A 21,606-nucleotide genomic window follows, 5' to 3' on the forward strand; every position below is an offset into this window, starting at 1 on the left:
CAGCGTGGTGCAGTGACGGACAGCATTTTGCTCTCCTGGACAAAGCTGCTGAGTTGGAAGCAATTTGATGGCGTCTAACAATAATAACAGCCTCACCCACATACAAAAATCAAGTTCAGAAAGCTTAAGAGCCTAACTGTGTAAATTACAAAATGGTAAAATTTCAAAAAATAAGAAATTATCTTTGGAACTTTCAAAATTAACCATCATCAAGTCCACTACAGCTCAAAAGCAGGCCATCAAGCCTTTCTTCTAAGGCACAGCTGCATGGACTCAGTGAGTGATGCAAATGACTAATGCACTTAGCTGCTAATGAAAAGCTGGAGGTTCAAGGCCACCCAGAAGCACTCAAATGAAAGGGCCAGCAACCTATTTCCAAGGATCAGCCACCGAAAACATGATGGAGCATACAGTCCTGCCACATTACACAAGTGGTCACCCTAAGGCGGAGTCGAGGTCGGTTTCTTCATGATGTTAGGGTTTTTTTGTTTTTTATTATTTTAATGAAAGTTTACAAAGACTTCAAATTTCCATTCAGTCATTGTTGCACACTTTTCTCCCTGCCCATGAAGACAAAAGCAAGGGAAAAAAACTAGTTAAGTCTTCCTAATGATTTTCTATTTCCCAAAAGGATCCATAAGAAGTGAAAAGGTGAAACCACAGGTTTTTACAGTTTGGGAGGGAGTGAATGAAATGGGAAGGATCCAAACAGACCTGAAAAGATTGAGTAATGATGGGCAGGGTCCAATGGTGATTGATTTTATAAAACATAATGCATGGTATGAAACACAATGACTACGAAGAGGGTGAAACACAATGTATACTAACTTTGTGAGCAAATAAGTATATTAAATCAAAGAAAAACACAGACAACTAATATTTGAACAGACACATCACACAAAAGAGGAAATTCAAATGGCCAAACATACGTATTCAACCTCACTTGCTAAAAGAACTAAAATTCACCAAGGAGATGGTGCTAACTCCTCACTTCTTGTGTGTATCACTGATCAGAACTGACTCTCAGCTGCCCCTCGAGTGGGTTTTCAGAGGTAGTAAATCTCGTGGGAAAAGAGGGCCCCTCTTTCTTGACGGAGCAGCCAGCAGATTCTAAGCCAGTACCTTTCCGCTGGCAGTGCAATTCCTTACCATTAACCCCCAGAGCAAAAATCTAACAATACCAAGTAGTGGAGCAGATGCGAAGACTAGGGCCCCTCATACAGTGCTGATGGGAATATATATTGGTTCCATCACTTTGAAAAACAGTCTAGTATATAAACGTTCATAGCAACACTGTCAATATGCTCAAATATTCATCTAGCACAGAACTAATAAATGGCACTACCTTAGAAGATAATGCTATAAATTACACGCAAAAAAAAAAAAAATAACACTGAGTGAAAGAAGTCATTTACATAGTAGGATGTGCAATTACGTAGTAAGTATATAAAACTTAACTAAGGTTAAATGACTAGAAGGACTGACACAGAGACTGCTGCAACGGCTTGAGTGTGTCAGAAAGTGTGAGGATGGCTCAGGATAGGAAAGAGTTCAGACCTTTTGCTCAGAGGGTACCTATGGGTTATACGCAACTCGAAGGCACCTAACAACAATAACAACCAGGGTAGATGCCACTGAGAAAAGAGTTACAATCAGGTAAAACCAAGCAGAAGACTTCTAAAGTACTAATAATACTCCATTTATCTTTTAAGTTTTACAATTTGCTAAAATTTACATTTATGTTTTACACATATTTTGTATGTGTAAAACATATTTTGTGTATGTTTGTTATAGTTTACAATGATACAAAATATGCTTACATGGAAAGAGATGTACATTATATACTGTGGCCTAGTGGTAAGGAGTTGCACTGCCAACATACAGCATGCAATTCAAATCCACCAGCTGTGTACCAGGGGAGAGAGGTGAGCAGTCTCCTCCCATGCAATTTATAGCCTCTGAAAACCCACCGGAGGCTCAGCCATCAGTCAATTCAGACTCAATGGAATATAGCGAGAAAAAGTACTGAAAAACCAAACAAGCTACAAGTGGAGAAGAGTTCTGATTTTTTTTTTCTTACACATTTCTGCATTATTTAAATTTTTTTACTGTAGACATATGTTAATTTTCCATTACTTAAAAAGCAACAATGACTTCATAATGGATATTATTTAAAATATATTTATTAGTCTTATTGTTCACAGTCAAGGTAGAAGCAGTCAATATATTAGAGCAATTATTTTTCTTGTTTGGTACTTGAAAGGGAATTTTTCAAATGCAGTAATTAGTTCTGAATAATATTTAGATTGCATGTTATTTTCTAAAAATTTTACTTTTCTACAGAAGAAATATTTAAGTTTCTGAAACTCACCAACTAGCTGTACTCTCCCTGAAGACAAGAGCATCGGGTCGTCCTTTCTGACATTATTTATTGAGTCATCTACTAATTCTTTAATGTGATCAATTCCTATGACTTTTCCACTAGAGCCAACCTAGAAAAGAAGAATCTAATTAACTCACTGGATTAATCTGTTTTGTAAAGCATCTTTAACAGACTTCCTTAGCTAAAGTCATATTCTGCAGTAAGAAATCAAGGTAAATCAATGGTGTAAATCATACTAGAAGCTGGATACACTCCTAGACTCTGAGTTATTTAGGCTTTGCCAATTTGAGTTGAGTGTTCTATCACTTGCAACCAAAAAAATATTACAAATGATATATATTCCAACTAATATATTATTTTTTTCAAAATAAACTGCTAGTAAGAAAGGAAAGCGCTTAAGTGTGTAATATGTTTCTGTTGAAGCTAAAATAAAAAATTAAGTTCTTACCATACGTGCAAAACAGGCTGTAAGGATTCCACTTCCAGACCCTACATCCAGGGCCTTAGCTCCTTCATGCAGCTGGTCAAATAGAAGCTCGAGTGCATATGCATGCTGTCCCAAGAAACAATGCAAAGAAATGCTCATTTCTCTCTAGTATACATGGCAGAGAAATAAAGTTGACAACTCTAAAACAATCTTTCTACTATCTTCATCTACACTGCACCAAGATAAAGAAAATATTAATATATAATCAGGTTTACTTAGGAATGTCATTTAAAAATTCTCAGTTTGATTAAAATGTTCACATTTACATTCAGTAATTAAGCACACGGTATGTGAATTAAGTATAAAGTATGTGAATTTTAATTTTTTTTATCTAACTAAATTTAAAAGCTACAAATGGATTTATAGTGAAAAGTTTTCTTCTCTTCATTCTCTTGAGTTACCCAGTTTCATTTCATGAACTGAAAAAAAAACCCCTACAGTTTATGATTCCTGGCACATGGTTCGAATCCACCAGCTGCACCATAGAAGGATGGACAATCTCCTCCCTTGTGATTAGCAGACTCTGAAAATCCACTAGAGGGTCAGTTATGGGTCAGTTCCAACTCGATGGAACCCAACAACATAACAACATTATAAGGAAGTATATATACTTTATTTTATCATGAAGAACTTAATTTAAATTTACATTATTACTTAAGCAGCTTGTTTACTCTTCTTTATGGCTGACCAGCTTAATAGAAGATTTCAAAGGGTGGCTAGGGAAAACAAAACATTATAATGAAATGTGCAAAGAGCTGGAGTCAGAAAATCAAAAGAGATGAACTCTCTTGCCATTACTTAAGCTAAAGGAACTGAAGAACAAATTCAAGCCTCACTTTGGGCAGAATGTTGAATGAATGACCCAGAAAGTATCAAAAGAAGACGGGAGGAGTACACAAAATCACTGTATCAAAAAGAACTGGCTGACAAAGAAGAATTTCATGAAACAACATATGATCAAGAAGCAATGATGATGAAGGAAGAAGTTAAAGGAATTGGGAAAAAAACCAACAGAGCCCCAGGAACTGATGGCATACTAAGTAACATATTCCAACAAACAAACGCTGCCCTGGAATATGCCATAAGAAATCTGGAGGACAACTAACTACCTGGCCAACTGACTGGAAGAGAACCACATTTATTCCCATTCCAAAAAAATTGACCCAGTAGAGTGTGGAAATTATCAAACAATATCACTAATATCACATGCAAGCAAGATCCTACTTAAGATTATACAAAAATTACTGGAACAGTACATCAGCAAAGAAATGCCAGATGTGCAGGATAGGTGTAGAAGAGGCTGTGGTATGAGGGATATTACAGTCAATGTTAGATGGATCTTAGCTGAAAGCAAAGAGTACCAGAGAAATATCTGTGTTTCATTGACTATGCAAAGGTATATGACTGTGTGGATCACCACAAATTGTGGCTAACCTTGAGAAGAATGGGAATCCCAGAACATTTAATGATGCTCATGTGAAATCTCTCCAGGGCAAGGATTCTGAGGCTCCGTCTAACTTACTTTGGACATGTTGTGAGGACAGACCGGTCCTTGGAGAAGGACATCATGCTTGGGAGGGTGGAGGGCGCAGGAGAGGAAGGCCCTCTATGAGGTGGATTGATTCAGTGACTGGGATAATTGGGATGGGAGTGTCAGAGACAGTGCGATTGGCACAGGACAGAGTGGAGTTTAGGGCTGTTGTACATAGGGTCGCTATGAGTCGCAGGCGACTCAACGGCACATAACAACAACAACAACAACATGTGAAACCTATACTCAGACCAAAAAGCAACAGTCAGAACAGGGCAAGAAAACACTGCATGGTTCAAAATCAGGAAAGGTGTACATCAGGGATGCATCCTATCTCCATACTTTTTGATTCTATATGCAGAACAGATCATTTGGGAGGTTGGGCTTTATGAAGAGGAATGAGGCATCAGGATTGGAGAAAGACTCATCAACAACTTGTGTTATGCAAATGGCACAATCTTGCTTGCCAAAACTGAAGAGGACCTGAGATGTTCGCTGCAGGAGGTCAAGGACTATAGTCTTCAATATGGATTTAAAGCTCAAGATCAAGAAAACAAAAATTCTTACCACTGGGCCAACTGGCAGCATCATGATAGATGGAGAAGACTGAGATTTTTAACAATTTCCACTTGCTTGGTACCACAATCAACATTCTTGGCACCAGCAGTTAGGAAATCAAAAGACAAACGGCATTGGGAAAATATGCTGTCTGGGACCTCTCCAAAGTACTGAAGAGCAACAATGTCAGTCTAGTGCCTGACCCAAGCCATGGTCTGCAATTACTTGCCACACGTCAGAGAGCTAGACAATGACTGAGGATGACAGAAGAATCAATGTCTTTGAGTTGTGGTGCTGGAGAGCTAAGAGAACAAACAGGTCTGCCCTGGAGAGGGTGAAATCAAGTAGCTCCTTGGAGGCAAGGATTTTGATTCTCCATCTCACATACTTCAGGTACTTGGACAGGAGGGACCAGTCCTTGGGGAAGACAGTATTTTGGAAGGGTGGAGGGACAGCTCAGGAGAAGACAACCCCAAAATGAGATGACTCAGTGATGAGGTTAATGGGGTAGGTGTGTTGGAGACAATGTGACTGCCTCCAGAGAGCAAGGTTCAGAGCTATTGTACATAGGGTTACTATGAGTCACTGTTGACTCAATAGCACGTAACAACAACAAAGGGAACTCTGGTGGCCTAGTAGTAAAGAATTGTGCTGTCAATCCAAAAGCATGCGGTTTGAATCCACCAGCAGCTCCACAGGAGAAAGATGACAATTGTCAGCTAGGGGTTGGTACACAACAACAAAAAAACTCTTCTAAAGGAGCCCAGGTGATTGGTGGGATAGTACATTGCACAGCTGGCTGTTTCAATTCATGAGGTGCTCCAAGGCAGAGAGATGGGCATTCCCCTCCCACAGAGGCTTACAGCTTGGAAACCTCAAGGAGGGTCACTGTGAGTCAGAATCAACTCAAATGCAGGACGTCTGGGTTTGGTGTAGTCTTGCGTGTACATTTATTGTAGGGAGCTCGCTTGGGTTTGGGATATTCTTGAATGTATATTTATCATAAAGATTTCTGATAGGGAGTTATACTATAAACCCAAAAGAAGATGGTTCAAATCCACCAGCTCTGCAGTATTAAGATGAGCAATCTCTTCCTACGTGATTTACAACTTCTGAAACCCTGCTAGAGGGTCAGCTATGAGTCAGCTCCAACTTGATAGTAATGAGAAAGAAAGGAAAGGTATGTATTCTAATTACAAATATCCCTGTTGAGAGATATTTAAGTTAGTTGCAACCTTCTACAACAAAGAGTGATTAAATAAATAATCTAAAAAGTATATCCATAAAGGGGGGGAGTATATCCACAGGTTAAATTACTAAAGTGGAATGAGGGGAAATTACAGGATAGATGAATTCTAAAAATCTCATAATGGTTACACTTCAGATCTAATTAAGAAACAAGTTTTCCCTACTCCGTCTTCTATGTAAATTCATATTTCTCTTTCTAAAATATGAGGCTGGAGCTTGACCAAAAAAAAAAAAAATCTCCAAAAGTATCTTTATATGCTTCACATTTACATTACTAAAAATCACCAGATTTAAGAAGAAATAAGCAAATGTATAGAAATGTAAGCTTATTTTATGGTTACCAGAGATGGGCTGCTGCTGTTGTTGTCGTCGGTAGGTGCTATCAAGTTGATCATGACCCTTAGGACCGTATGAACAACCGATCTGAACCCTGTTGTATCCTGTGCCATCCTCACATTTCCTGACACATTAGCAGTTGCTATGTCAATCCACCTGAACGAGGGTCTTCCTTCATCCTTTGCTGACCCTCTACCTTTCCGAGCATCGTGTCCCTTTCCAAGAAATAGCCCCTCCTAGCAACATACCTAAAGTACCTGAAGCAAAGCCTCATTCTTGCTCTGACTTTACCCTCTCTAAGACATATCTGTTTGTTCTCTTGGCCGTCCATGGGATGTTCAGTGCTCTTCTCCAACACCACAGCTCAGAGGCATCAATTCTTCTTCTGATCAAATCATCCTTATTCACTGTCCTGCTCTCAGACGCACAGCAAATAATCAGAAACACCATGGCCTGAATCAGATGTACCTTAGTCTCCAAACTGACATCCTTACTCCTCCCTCAACATTTTGGAGCGGTCCCTAACTGAAGACCTTCCCAGTGCTGAAGACTTCCTCCTGATTCTTGACTGCTGGCCCCAAGGGTGCCGATTGTGGATCCAAGTAAGAGGAATTTGTTGACACTTTCAATCTTTTCTCTATCTATCATGATGTTGCCTATCGGTACCGTGGAATCTTTGTTTTATTGACATTGAAATGCAGTCCATACGGAAGGCTGTATTCTTTGATCTTCCACAATGAGTTTTAAGACTTCCTCACTTTCAGCAAGCAAGGTTGTGTCATCTGAATAATGCAGCAAGGTTGTGTCATCTGAATAATGCAGGTTACTAATAAGTTTACCTCTGATCCTGATGCCATATTCCTTTTCAGAGTCCAGCTGCTTGGATCATTTGCTTAGCACGCAGATTAAATAGGTATACAGAGAGAATTCAACACTGACACACTCTCTTCTTAATTAAAACAAGCTTGGAAGCAGGAGTGGCAACCACTTCAGAAATGGCTTGCCTCTGGCAACTCTATGAACAGTACTCAGGTCTTAAGTTCATAGGGTCGCTATGAGTCATCTATGACTCAACGGCACTCAACAACAACAATAACAAGTGTTCCCTTGTTCTATTCACACAACAGCCTCTTGGCCTTCCACACTTCTCAATGTTAGCCCTAACTTGTTGCTGAAGATCATTCAAAAACTGCTAGAACAGTACATAGATAGGGAACTTCCAGACATTCAAGCAGGATCTAGAAGAGGCCAGGGTACCAGGGATATCAATGCTCATGGCAGATGGATCCCAGTTCAAAGTAAAGAATACCAGAAGAATGTGTATTTATGGTATATTGACTGTGCAAAGGCATTTAACTGTGTGGATCCAGGGATGGGCAGGAAGGAGGAAAGAGAGTTCCTGCTGAGGAAACACAAGATCTCTGCTAGCAATTGTAAAATAACTTGGAAAAAGATATGGTAATGCTACACAACATGGAGAACATCATTGAACTGTGCCTGTAAAAATCCTTTACTTGGCCAATACTGTGTATCTGTGTGCTTATGTCACATTTTAAAAACCATCATCAGATCTAGTAGCAATAAACACATAAAAAATACATCCATAGATCCATAGTGATAATAAACATATCTTTCATACTTATAGATAAAATGAGGGGAAATTGTTTCTTACTTCAGAATCTCAATATAAAAAGAAAACATTTAGAAAAACTGTCATTTGACAACCTTCTTAGAAAAAATTAGCCTAAAATCAATAATAGTTACTAAAACCAGCAGGTTACCATTTGACAATAGGACATCTAACTACAAAATCTGAAACTATTCACCAAAGTACTTAGTAAATACAAAAATTAAGTCCATTTACAGTGCCATAAACCCTCATATGACCTTTCTTCAAGTGGCTGAGTGCTTTAACCATGTCCCTCAGTGATGAAACGTGACTGCTGTTACCTTAATCGGCAGCAGTGAGGCACCCTGACATCACATGTCTCTGCCATGATATAATGTTTATGGGATGTTCCTGGCAAAAACACATAACCATATTTAATCATGAGGAAACAAGACAAATTCAAACTGAAAAACATTCTATAAAAAACACTGGCTCATTTTCATCAAATTTTGTAAGGGAAGTCTGAAGAACTGTTTAACATTAAAGATACAACAAATGAAAGTCAAGATAATCAGAACCTGAGAAATCTAAATGAAATATGTAAAACAGTTAATAATAGTCTGTAAATGTTCATTTTCTGGTTTTAGTAACTACTGTGGTGGTGTTTGAGAATTACCTTCTTTCTCTGTAAAGAACATTATGTACACAAAATAAAGGGTTCAGGGATAGAAGAGAGAACAGAGAAAACAGGCTAACTGTTAGGAATTAATGAAGCTTAACAAGAAAGTTGGTTACAGAATTTGTGTGTTGTACTGGTCATGAAATCATCATAGATCAAGAACAACAAAAACATATGAGGGGAAGGTCTTTCATAGATGCAGCCTCATGTCATCTAATGGCTTCCATACTGTGTTCCAGAAAGCCCTTTAAGAGGTAATACACAAATATTACTGACACGAGTATGTTTGGGGAAAAGAAGAATAGAGAAATAACTTTAAATGTATCCATTTTATATATATAATGTCTGTTTTAAAGAAATTCTTACCTAAACAGTACAAAACACTGATAACTGTGAAAATGATGGTTGTTGTTGTTGTTGTTGTTGTTATGTGGCGTCGAGTCGCCTGCGACTCATAGCGACCCTATGTACAACAGCCCTAAACTCCACTCTGTCCTGTGCCAATCGCACTGTCTCTGACACTCCCATCCCAATTATCCCAGTCACTGAATCAATCCACCTCATAGAGGGCCTTCTCCTCCTGCGCCGTCCCTCCACCCTCCCAAGCATGATGTCCCTCTCTAAGGACCGGTCTCTCCTCACTACATGTCCAAAGTAAGTTAGACGGAGCCTCAGAATCCTTGCCTCCAAGGAGCCACCCGGTTTAACCCTCTCCAGGACAAATCTATTTGTTTTCCTAGCAGTCCATGGTATTCTTAATACTCTTCTCCAGCACCACAGCTCAAAGGCATCAATTCTCCTTCTATCCTCCTTGGTCATTGTCCAACTCTCTGATGCATAACAGGTGACTGAGAAGACCATGGCCTGTATCAGATGCACCTTAGTCTCCAGAGAGACACCACTGCTCTTCAGCACTTTGGAGAGGTCCCTAACTTCCCATGGCAATGCGCCTTTTAATTTCCTGGCTGCTGGTGCCAAGACTGTTGACTATGGAGCCAAGCAAACTCTCAAATTCATTCTATGAAGCAAGCGCAACCTGGTATCACAGCCAGGCAGACACCATCCAAAAAGAAAATTTCAGACCAAAAGTTCCTCATCAACATAAATGCAAAAGTGTTCCATAGACTCCAGCCAGGAGAATATAACATAATATAAAAAATAGTATTCATCATGATCAAGCAGGATCCAGACCAGTATACAATCATGGTTCAGCATTAGAAAAACCATTAGTGTAAGCCATTACATCAATAAAACAAAGGAAAAGAACCACATGATCATATCAAGTGATGCAGAGAAAGCCTCTGACAAAATTCAACACTGTAAAAGATGCTCACTAGAAATAAAAGGGAAATTCACCATAATTAAAAGCATATTTATAAAACAGATAGTATCACTCTTAATGGAGAGAGATTGAAAAGATTCCCCTGACAAGTATGCCCTTCATCACTGTTCTTACTTAATACTGTACAGGATGTCATCATCAAAGCAGCAAGGCAAGAAAAGGACCTTACAAGCATCCAAACTGGCAAAGAAGAAACAAAACTTTATTTGCAGATTATATGACCCTCTCTATATAAAATCCTAAAGATAAAGAAAAAAAAATCACTAGCTCTAATTGACTGATGCAGTAAAGTAGCAGGGCACAAGATCAACATGCAAAAATCAGATGGATTCCTCTACAGTAACAAAGAACATTGATAAGGAAGGGAGGAAAACCACACTATTTGCAATAGCCACCCACATAATGAAACCTGTAGGTTCACTAGGCCTTTACAAAGAAAATGACACACTACTGTTACAGCAAGAAACCTAGCCCCCCCTAGACAAAGGAGAAGTACACCACACACATGGAATGAAAAGACTCAACAATGTGGAAATGGCAATACTCTCAAAACACTCCCCAGGTGCAAAGCAATCCAGTCCAGACAGTATCATCACTTTTCAGAGACGGAAAATAGAATCACCAACTTAATACTGAAAAGAAAGACGTCCCAGATAAGCAAAGTGACACCGAAGAAGACAAAGTAGCAGGCCTTACGCATCCTGATCTCAAAACCTACTACAAAGTCAGAGTAATCAAGACAGCTTGGTAATGGCACAGTGACAGACCAAGGGAGTAGAATTAAGAATTCATAATTATCTATCCACCTATGGACCAGTGATCTTTGACAATGAAATGAAATCCATTAAGTTGGGGGAAAGGCAGCCTTTTAAAGAAATGGTGTTGGCAAAAGTGAATATCTATCAGCAGAAAGTTGGGACAAGATCCATACCTCACACCAGACACAAAATCTAACTCAAGAAAATCAAGAACTTGGGCATAAAAAACTAAAACTATAAAGATCGGCAAAGAAAATGCTGGGATAAAGTTAGGACCTCTCATCTACAGGGTAAATAAAACACAAAAAAATACACAGTAAACAGAAGATTAATTAGATGACTGGAACTTCCTAAAAATTGCATTCTTATGTGGATCAAGAGACCTCTCCAATAGAAAAATGGGAGCCTGCAGGTCAGGAGAAAATATGTGGCAATGATACAGCTGGCTAGGGATTCATCTCTAAAATTACAGAAAACTCTAGCACCTCAAAACCAATTACAAAGTGGGCCTGGACATGAAGACACCTCACTTCAGAAGGCACTCAGATAGAAAAACAAAAAAACACAAAACATGCAGAAAGCTCAAGGCCATTATCTATTAAACAAATGCAAATTAAAACAATGAAATAGCATCTCACTCTGACAAAAGCAGCAAAGCTCAATAAGACAGCAAGCAGCAAGTGCTGCAAGGAGTGGAGAGACTGGAGCATGCATACACTACTGGCAGGGGTGTAAAACAGTGCAGTGAGTCCACTGCTCCCGAAGATTGATATGGCAGACCCACTACTAAATTTATCCCACAGGCAGAAAAATTTAGTATAAACTGATTTAAGTTCTCATCTGCTCACCTGAAGGCTGGTGTTTTGAACCTACAAACTGCTCTACAGGATAAAAGATCTGCTAATGTTCTCCTACTGAGATGTCTGCTCCTAGGGGAAACCCTATAAGGCAGTCCTACTTTGTCTTCTAGGGTGAGTATGAATCAGAATCCACTGGAGGGCACATAATAACAATGTATCAAGAATGTGGTATCCGATTTGGAAGAAGACACAATAACAACCTGCAATACATCCAGATGATACAACCTTGCTTGTTTTTTGGGGGGAAAAAATTACTTGCAGGACTTATGAAGATGAAAGACTTCCAGCTCCCCACCACCCAGCAACCCAGCCAGGGAGAAGGGGGCACAGGGAGGTGAGACAGAGGAAGGGAGAGAGGGCAGAGCCTACAGCCTTCAGTACGGATTATACCTCAACACAAAGAACACTAAAATCCTCGTGACTAGACTAATAACTAACATCATTTAAAACAGAGAAAAGATTGAAGTTGTCAAGGATTTCATTTTACTTGGGTCCATAATCAACATCCATAGTAGCAGCCGCGAGGAAATCAACACATTGAATTGGGCCAACCTGTAAAGGACGTTTTAAAGTACAAGGATGTTACTATGAGAACAAGTGCACCTGTGCCGAGCCATGATATGAGCCATGATATGAGCCATGATGTTTTCAATGGCCGAATATGCATGTAAAAGCTAGACAAGGGGGGAAAAGCATTAAAAACAGAAGTATTTGAATGATGGTGTTGGAAAGAGCCCTGAGTATGCCAAGAACTGCCAAAAATGACTCAATCTGTCTCAGAAGTACAGCCAGAATACTCCGTAGGAAGGAAGATGACAAGGCTTGGTGTGGCTTAATTTAGTCATGTCAGCAGAAGGGACCAATCCCGAGAGAAGGACGTCATCATTGGTAAAATAGAGTTACTAAAAAAGCAGCAGACAGACCCTCAGAAGATGGGACGGCACAGTGGCTGCAGATGTGAAGTGGGTGCACAATCAGAGGGCATCTCATTCTGTGGGACACGGGGCACTATGAGAAGAAATAGATTTGTTGGCCCAAATAGCAAAAATACATCAGTGTTTACTTAGAGATGGTAGTGGTTTATTGTGGTTAATCAAAGAATGTTCTTTGAAGGGATACAAAGCATTTAGGAGTAAAGGGGAATCGTTTTAGCAACTCAGTCTCAATTAAAAGAAAGGAAAATCTGTACTTCAAATTTGTCTGTAAATCTGAGACCACTCAATAAAAAAAAAAAATCTGGCTAGTCTCATTCTCTTGATGTTTCAAAGCAGTACAGTGAGATACTACTATCTCTGAATGCTCATTATGAACATCCACCAAGAGGAGGAGAGGGTGCTAACTAACAAGGCTTCAGAGACCAATGAAGCAAGCCTGGTGGTGAAGTGCTAGGTTGTTAACTGAAAAGCTGGCAGCCTGAAGCCACCCCGCAGCTCCTCAGGAGAAAGGCTTGGTGACCTCCTTCTGTTAAGACTCCAGCCTAGGACACCCTATGGGGCAGCTGCGCCATCACATGAGGTTACTCTGGGTCAAAATGGACTCAAAGGCACAGACAGAATACAGCTAAAACAAACAGAATTAATTAGCTTGCACTGGAAAAACTGCTGAAGACATTTTAGTTCATCAATGCAATGGATTTAACCTGAAGAATGAGGTCTCTATTGTGAGAATACATTATCTAAGAAGAAAAATCAATCTTTCAACAAATTCTTAAAAAGATCTTATCTCTAAGAAATTAAACAAAATAATTCCTCTAACACCTAGCTTTCCTGAGTCCGAGGGGCAGTAGTGCAGTGGTTAAGGTGCTCTAAAGTGGAACCCATGAACCACCCTGCAGGAAAAGGTGGAGCTATTTGTTTTCATAAATATTAACAGCACTGGCAACCAACCACACAGGACCGTCCCAACCTCTCCTTCCAAGGTCACTAATAGCTCCAATAAACTCAGTGCCAATGGTTTTGGTTTCAGGCCTGATTTTTTTTTAATCTGAAAATCAAAGGACTTAGAAGCAGCCTCTTCAAGGTGCCAAATCCAAAATCTATGCAGCTCTAATATATTTCCAAAAGAAATTCTAGAACCTTTTGGCTTTTCTTTTTAGTACTGTATCTGTGCATAGATTGGTTTTTGGTTTGTTTTTTTTTAAGGGAGTTACCAGCTCAAGAGAAATTATTGCTGAATTATTAAAATATAAATATTTTTAAAAGGCATAGCCTTCAAGAAAAATTATACATTTTCCCCATGTTTTTGTCACTATTTAGCTAGTATTTTTCTGCACATCTCTTTTTAAGTCTAATTAGGTTTTCTAATATTTATCTTGATAGACGGTGAAGAGACTGAGGTTATTAACAGCTTTACTTTGCTTGGATCCACAACCAACAATCTTGGTACCAACAGCCAAGAAATCAAAAGATGAATTGTACTGGGAAAGTCTGCTGTTAGAGGCCTCTCTAGAGTACTGAAGAGTAACAATGTCAGTATGAAGACTAAGATGCACCTGATCAAGGCCATGGTCTTCACAATTACTTCCTATGCATCAGAAAGCTGGACAATGATTAGAGATGACAGAATTGATGCCTTTGAGCTATGGTGCCGGAGAAGAGTATTGAATATACCATGGACTGCCAGGAGAACAAACAGGTTGTTCATACTGAAGAGGGTGAAACCAGGCTGCTCCTTGGAGGCAAGGATTGTGAAGTTTCACCTGACATACTTCAGGCATTTTGCAAGGAAGGACCAGTCCTTGGAGAGGGACGTCATGCTTGGAAGGATGGAGGGACGACAGCGCAGGAGAGGAAGACCCTCAATGAGATGGATTGACTCAGTGACTGGGGTAATGAGGGTAAGTATGTCAGAGATAATAAAGTTGGCTCAGGATAGAGCAGGGTTCAGAGCTGTTTTACAAAAGGTTGCTACGAGTCACAAACAACAGCTCACAAAAATAATTATCTTAATAATTCTAAAAAATTTTAAATCCATGGAAAATTGAAGGAATTTCCCCTTTCTCTGTATATACTGTGCAATATTATTTTACTAAACCATCTGAAAACACACTCTAGATATCAGTTCAATCCTAAGTACCTCAGCATGCATCTGCCAAAAAGTGAAGACCTTCTCCTTCACCAGCACATCATTAGCTCACTCAAGAAATCACCAGTTCAGTATTAGCTAATATGCATCCAAATTCCTTCAATTCTCCCAAAATCACCTCTACAATCATCCTCTTCCACCCTATTCATTCAGGCTCATGCACTGCATGCATTTGGTTGCTATGTATCTCTGCTCTCTTCAATCTAGAATATCCCCTTACCCCTCACTCTGCTCTTCAGAACACTGACCCCTTTGAGGGGTTCAGGCTGTTATCTAACATAATGCCCTACATTCTAGATTTGTCCATTTCCTCATGAATAGAAACACATCAAAGACTTCCAGCAAGAGCATCAGTGGGTCAGACTGTGCATCAGAGCAGTAAGCACAATGGAGCCCCATCTCAGTACCAGACACGCCTCATGTAATCACTCAGAATGTGACGAACACTAGATCACTCCATTTTAAACACATTTTTCTTTGTTGTTGTTATGTGCTGTCAAGTCACTTGCAACTCATAGCAACCCTATGTATAACAGCCCTGAAACCTGCTCTATCCTGTGCTAACCTTATTGTCTCTGACACCCCTACATTACCCCCACTGTATCAATCCATCTCATGGATAGTCTTCCTCTCTTTCTTCATTGTGCATTCCCAAGCATGATGTCCCTCTCTGCAACATGCCGAAAGTATGTCAGATGAAGCCTCAGAATCCTTGCCTCCAAGGAGAAAACCAGTTTCACTCGCTCTAGGATGAACCTGTTTGTTTTCTCTTTGTAAGTAATGAATTACACAGAAGAGATAACACCAGAATGTTTTTTATAAGCAAGAATTTCAGCCTCCTTGTTTGGGACATCTAGTCAGGAAAGATTCACTGCTAGATAAGGACATCGTGTCTGACCAAGTAGAGGGTCAGTGAAAGCAAGGGCAACCCTGATGAGATGCACTGATAAGAGCCACAACAAAAGACGACATCAATATTGTGAAGATGGAACAGGACTGAGCAGTGTATTATAGGAAGGTGGCTTATGAGTCAGAACCATTGCAAAGAGCATGAATTCCAGAACACTTACCTGTGCTCTTATGAAACTGTACACATGTCAAGCAGCAGAGGATTGAATGAAACACAATGCATAGGAATTACTGTATGAAAACTAGTTTTTTTAAAAAAATCAAATGGTGTGCAAATGGGGCCAATCTGCTGTCAAAGGTCTATTTAAAGTGCTGAAGAGCAAGGATGCCATTCTGAGGACTGAGGCACCTAATCCCCAAGCCTTGGTATTTCGATTTCAACTGTTTCACAAGTACATGAAAGTTACATGATGAATAAGAAAGACTACTGAATAAATGAAATTATGTCCTCGTTTGTGGTTTTGGCAAATAATATTGAATTTACAGACTGCCAAGAGAAGGACAAACCTCATGGAGAAGTACAGTCACAATGCTCCCTTACAAATAAGGGTGCTGAGACTTTCCTTACATGCTTTGTGCCTGTTATCAGGAAGTGTAAGACCCTCGAGAATTGCTGCCTTCAAGCTGGGGTGTTGGAGAAGTGCACTGAACATCCCACGGACGGCAAAGAGAACAAATTGCTACATCTTGGAGAGGGTGCAGCCAGAGTGCTCTTTGTTGGCAAGAATGATGAGACTTTGCCTCATACTTCAGGCATATTGCTAAGAGGGGCTATTCCTTGGAGAAGGACATGATGCTGGGAAGGGTGGAGGGTTGGCAAAGGAGAAGATGACCTTCAACCAGGTGGACTGGCACAGTGACTGCCGCAATGGGCTCTTGTCTGTCAGGAAGTGTGAGGATGGCGCAGGATAGAGCAGGGTTCAGATCTTTTTTTCATAGGGTCCCTATGAGTTGTACTCAACTTGACAGCACCTAACAACAAGAAGGCCCTAGAGAAAGGTATCTTATTTGATCAAGTGGTGGGTCAGTGAAAAAGAAAAGATACTCAATGAGATAAAATTGACAGTAGCTACAACAATTGAGCACAAAAGAAATTGCAGTGATGACCAGGACGGAGCAGTGTTCACCCTCTTGTACACAGGGTCACTGGGATTTAGAGTAGACTCAACAGTATTTAACAACAAGCAACAAAACAGGGGAAGTCACAATCAGAGAGTTTAAGTGAATTTTTTGTTTCCCAGCAATTTTCTTAATGGTTTTAGATTAACTGATGGTTCTTGCCTGATTCAAATGTTAATTAGTAACTGTTGTCATTCTTTCATGCCATCAGTTGGAAACAACTCACAGCTGACCAGCAGGTTTTCAGAGACTGTAAATCACATGGGAGGAGACTGTCTCTCTTTCATGGAGCCACTGGTGGATTTGAACTGCCTACCTTTGAGTTGGCAACACAATTCCTTACCTATTATGTCATCAGTGGTTGTTATGTGCTATTGGTTAAAATCGACTCATAGCTGATTCTCCAAAGGGTTTTCAGAGGCTGTCAATCGCACCAAAGGAGGCTTCCCATCTTTCTACTGCTCAGCAGACAGCAGATTCAAACTACCTGCCTTTGATTTGCCAGTGCAACGCCTTACCACAAGCCACCAGAGCTTACCGCTAGGGACCAGAGCTGTCCTAAACTAATGGCTACAAAATGGTTAATATTAAAATTATTTTCTTCCTTCCACAGCATTATTCTGATTTCTTTGGAGTTTTTTTATAAATAATATCTTTTTTCCTCCTCCTGTCTCAATCTAGTTCTTTTTTTTGTCTACAATGGACTCATGAATGTTTTGTTTTCAATACACTGTGCTGTTATTATTAGGTGTCTTCAGATTGGTTCCAACTCCAAGCAACTCCACACACAGAAGAAAGCAGGACTTCTCAGTCCTGTGCCAGCCTCATAGTCACTGCCATGTCTGCATCCATTACTGCAGCCACTGTGTCAACTCACCACATTGAGAACTGGAAAACCTCTAGTTTACCAAACACACAGTGTCCTTCTTCAGATCTAACCCCTTCTGATAACTTGTCTGGAGTATAAGTTTCCACTGGCCAAGTTTTGTAAAACGTGCATATAGCCAGTTCTTCTTCCTGGCCTGTCTTAGTCTGAAAGCTCTGCTGGAATGTGAAACGCCAGTGGTACTGCTTCCACCATCACAGCAACACAGAAACTGCCACAGTACAGAAACCTGACAGACAAGTGCTGGATTATCATCTTTTTTTTTTTTTATTATCTCCTCTTTTCTATTTGTGGTTTATTTTTGTTGTTGTTTTAATTCTCAAAGTGTCTCAATATTCCTTTTTTTTACTGTTTATTTCATTTCATTACTTTTTTGGTGTGTGTACCATCAAATCAGATCTGACTGATACAGGAGGAGACTGTTCCTCCTTCTCCAGCAGAGCATCTGGTGGATTCGAACTGTGTACCTCTGAGATTCCAGTGCAGCTTCTTGCCACTAGGCCACCAGAGCTCGCCAGTGTCTCAAATTTTACCTTCTGTCCCATAATCTCCTCCTCTGTCCTTTTCACATGATATTAGTCTTGGAGCACTTTCCCACTTTCTGAGTATCATCGGTCATTTCTCCAAGGAAGTCTAATCCAAGGAACTCTAATCCTTTTATCAAGAAAAGGTACTGAGAATCCAAAATGTGGCTGCTCGGAATGCTTTCCTGAGTACATATGGATGGAATTTTACTTTTTATTTTCGTATGTGCTTTTAAAAGGTTGATTTTCATCTCATCCTCAATCCTACAACACACTTCCTGTAATTAAAGCTTTGAAAATATTCTAAAGTTGGAGTTACTTCAAAGTCTATAATTTTTAAGGCTCATTAAATGAAGTTGTTATTTCCCTTTGATGCTTTCTCATTATGTTTTTCAAAACACTTCTAAAATCTATGCAATAACTGACACAAGATTACAACTGCTTATTTATATAATAAATAACTCTTATCTTACCTACATCCTCCTCCAACAAACATCAAAGAACATAATATGCTTACTGCGTATCGGCATACATCTAGATGTATGAACTCTGGGAGACTTTATACACTTATACATACACGGTGTTTTCCTTTCAAACACCCATAGGTTACTCAGAAAACACAAGTGAATAAGAATGCAGTCTTTTCAACAATTAAGGGGAAAAACCTTTCAGTTATATAAAAGCAAAGGTATTACCAGACAGTTCTTCAAATGGACATAAATAGCCAATAAGCACATGAAAACATACCATCATTAGTTATCAAGGAAATCTTTGGCAATGCTCTATCCAACAAGGGTTGGACAACCCAATAGAAAAATGGGCAAAATGAGCAACATTTCGCCAAATAAGATAATGTGATGACCAACAAATACATGAAAAAAATGCTCATAATCATCAGCCCAAGGGAGACTGGAATTCTTATGCACTGTTGGCGGGACTATAAGATGGTACAACCACTATGATATGACATGTCCTCAAAATGCTGGAAATAAAAATAATTTAGAGTCTAGCAATCCCACTCCTAGGTATATAATCCTAGCAGTATAAAAGCAGTGGCAGGAATAAAGTTATGCACATTAATGTTCTGTGCAACAATTTTACAGTGGAAAAAAGATAGAAATAATGTTAAGTACCAATCAATGGAAGAATGAATAACACTTTCTCTTTTAGTAGCTTTCCTCATTTAAAGACACCATTTCTACTCCGTTTTCATGAATAATTTTACTTTTTCCTTCTACTATACTTATCAGTTCACTGTAACTATTTATATAAAATTAATTAAGTATAGATAAGAGCTTCTCCGTTTCCAAACACTTGGAGAAAAGCAAAAGAATAAGCGTTTTCAAACACCAAAACCCAACAGAGTAACCCATTCAAATCACTGACATTTAAAACTCGGGAAAATTCCCAGCAGATTACAGTGCTAGATCACTTAAAATAGGTCTTTCTCAATGTTAGGCAGCTAACTGCTATCCCTGACCTCTCCCTGATGAATCTTCCAAATAAAATGTGACAAAATCTCACTTGAGATTTCCATAATATGTACATCGAACTATTTAAAATACTCTCTCCCGCAATTCTTTTTCCTCCTGGCAATTAATTCTTATCACTAGTCAAAGTACAAACTTTAATATGATAATCCCTACTAAAGAGCTGTTTCGAAATGGGACATTAGGAATAGGACCATTACTAATTTATAATTCATAGATGATAAAACTGATCTAAACTAAAGTTTAAAACAATCTTTAAACATTTTTACTGAATGTAAACTTTTTTATTAACTGAAAGGATGGGGGGGTGAGGGGAATCCTGGATAAAAATGTGATCCATTTGGAACCAAATGAACACAGTTAACTCACCATGTGCGGCGCACTGATTGTTGCTTGGAAACCTGAAAAACAAGGAGAGAACCACTGACATACTCAGCTGAGAAAGCACGAATACTCCAGAGAACTCCCGTTTAATACCCATACATTACTCTGCATAGTAATTCTTTCCATAATCGATGATGGAACTTTTATTTAGTACTTTAAAATATTGCTATTCAGCAGTTAAAATTAAAAGCATGATCATGCCAAAGGAAAACTAATGTGTACATCTTCCAGTAAAAGAGCCTTCTCATTTCTGAAAAATTCTTCTCTTGTCTAGTTAATTAAGAAAGGATGGATCTCAGTAAGTTGAGAACTGATAAGATTTGTGACTTTTTTTCTTCAGAATTATGTTTCCATTTATAATATGTATGTTCCTACTGTACGCAAATTAAATTGCTTCATATTTCTAGTACCTTAAAAAAACAAAACAAAAAACTGGTACAAATAGTTTGTAAAAACAAACTACTTGAGTTTAGTCTTTATGCTATTAACTGACACAATTCATAGTCTTTCCTTGGGTGGTATTTGGGTGTGGTGTTTTTTTTAGCTCTTCTCTAGTACTGCTTTCTCAACTTATTTACCTGCTTCTGTCACTGAAGCAATTTTCACTGAGCGGTGGTAGCAGGTGCCTTCGGGGTTCAGAAGCACCCCAGGATCTTCTCTGCTGACTGTGCTTCAAGAGAAGATAGCATGGCAGCTGGCCGACAGGATCCTGAGGCACTTCTAAGCCTCAAAGGCGCCCACTGCCAAGGCTCAGCAGTTCAGCAAAACCTGCTTCAGGAGAAGGAGTTAAATAAGGAACTTTCTAAAAGCAAACACAAGAAAAAAATCAGGGCAAGTGAAGCAGAAATCAAGAGTACCTTAGTTACCCTTATTTCACTTAAATATTGACATATTGAATTAATACCATTGCAAAAACAATCTTTAGTCAACAGCTACATTTCCAAAGAAAACACCATAGTCAATTAAAACTATTTTAAGTGTTCATAAAAAAATATATTTTGATGCACACCCATGTTTATTGCAGCTTTGTTCACAATAGCAAGGAGTTAGAAACAACCTAAGTGCCCATCAACAAACGAATGGATAGAGAAGCTGCGGTATATTCACACAATGGAATATTATGCTGCATTGAAAAACAAGGAACTCATGCAATATTATTCAAAATGGTTGACTCTGGAGAACATTATGCTGGGTGAAATATCCCAATCACAAAAGGACAAATATTGCATGGTGCCACTGTTTTAAAAGAGGACTGACCTTGGGGTTGGGGAGAGACTGAGTAAGATGGGATCAATAATGTATACTGTACTGAAACAGACGAGGGAGAATACTGTTTAAAAGAGATATGTGACTAGGTATTTCTGTCATGACAGGAGTCTAGAGAGAAGGCTACATGGTGGAGTGGACCTGGGGGAGGGT

At 39.2% G+C, this 21,606-nt stretch overlaps 1 protein-coding gene across 3 annotated transcripts in view; it reads right to left on the minus strand.

The window, feature by feature from the left end:
- Positions 1-21,606, minus strand: part of LOC102871237 (protein-L-isoaspartate(D-aspartate) O-methyltransferase-like) — a 55,528-nt gene that overhangs the window by 11,233 nt on the left and 22,689 nt on the right. For all 3 annotated transcript variants that reach the window (XM_006891641.1, XM_006891639.1, XM_006891640.1), the window contains 3 exons: positions 20,173-20,204; positions 2,832-2,936; positions 2,372-2,492 (listed from right to left, as the gene is read on the minus strand). In XM_006891641.1, coding sequence (XP_006891703.1) covers positions 2,372-2,492; positions 2,832-2,936; positions 20,173-20,204 — 258 coding nt within the window. The remainder of the gene's footprint in view (positions 1-2,371; positions 2,493-2,831; positions 2,937-20,172; positions 20,205-21,606) is intronic.

Source organism: Elephantulus edwardii, unplaced genomic scaffold (genome assembly GCF_000299155.1).
Source record: "Elephantulus edwardii isolate Elephantulus edwardi_28Jun2011 unplaced genomic scaffold, EleEdw1.0 scaffold00102, whole genome shotgun sequence".
Lineage (NCBI taxonomy): Eukaryota > Metazoa > Chordata > Mammalia > Macroscelidea > Macroscelididae > Elephantulus > Elephantulus edwardii.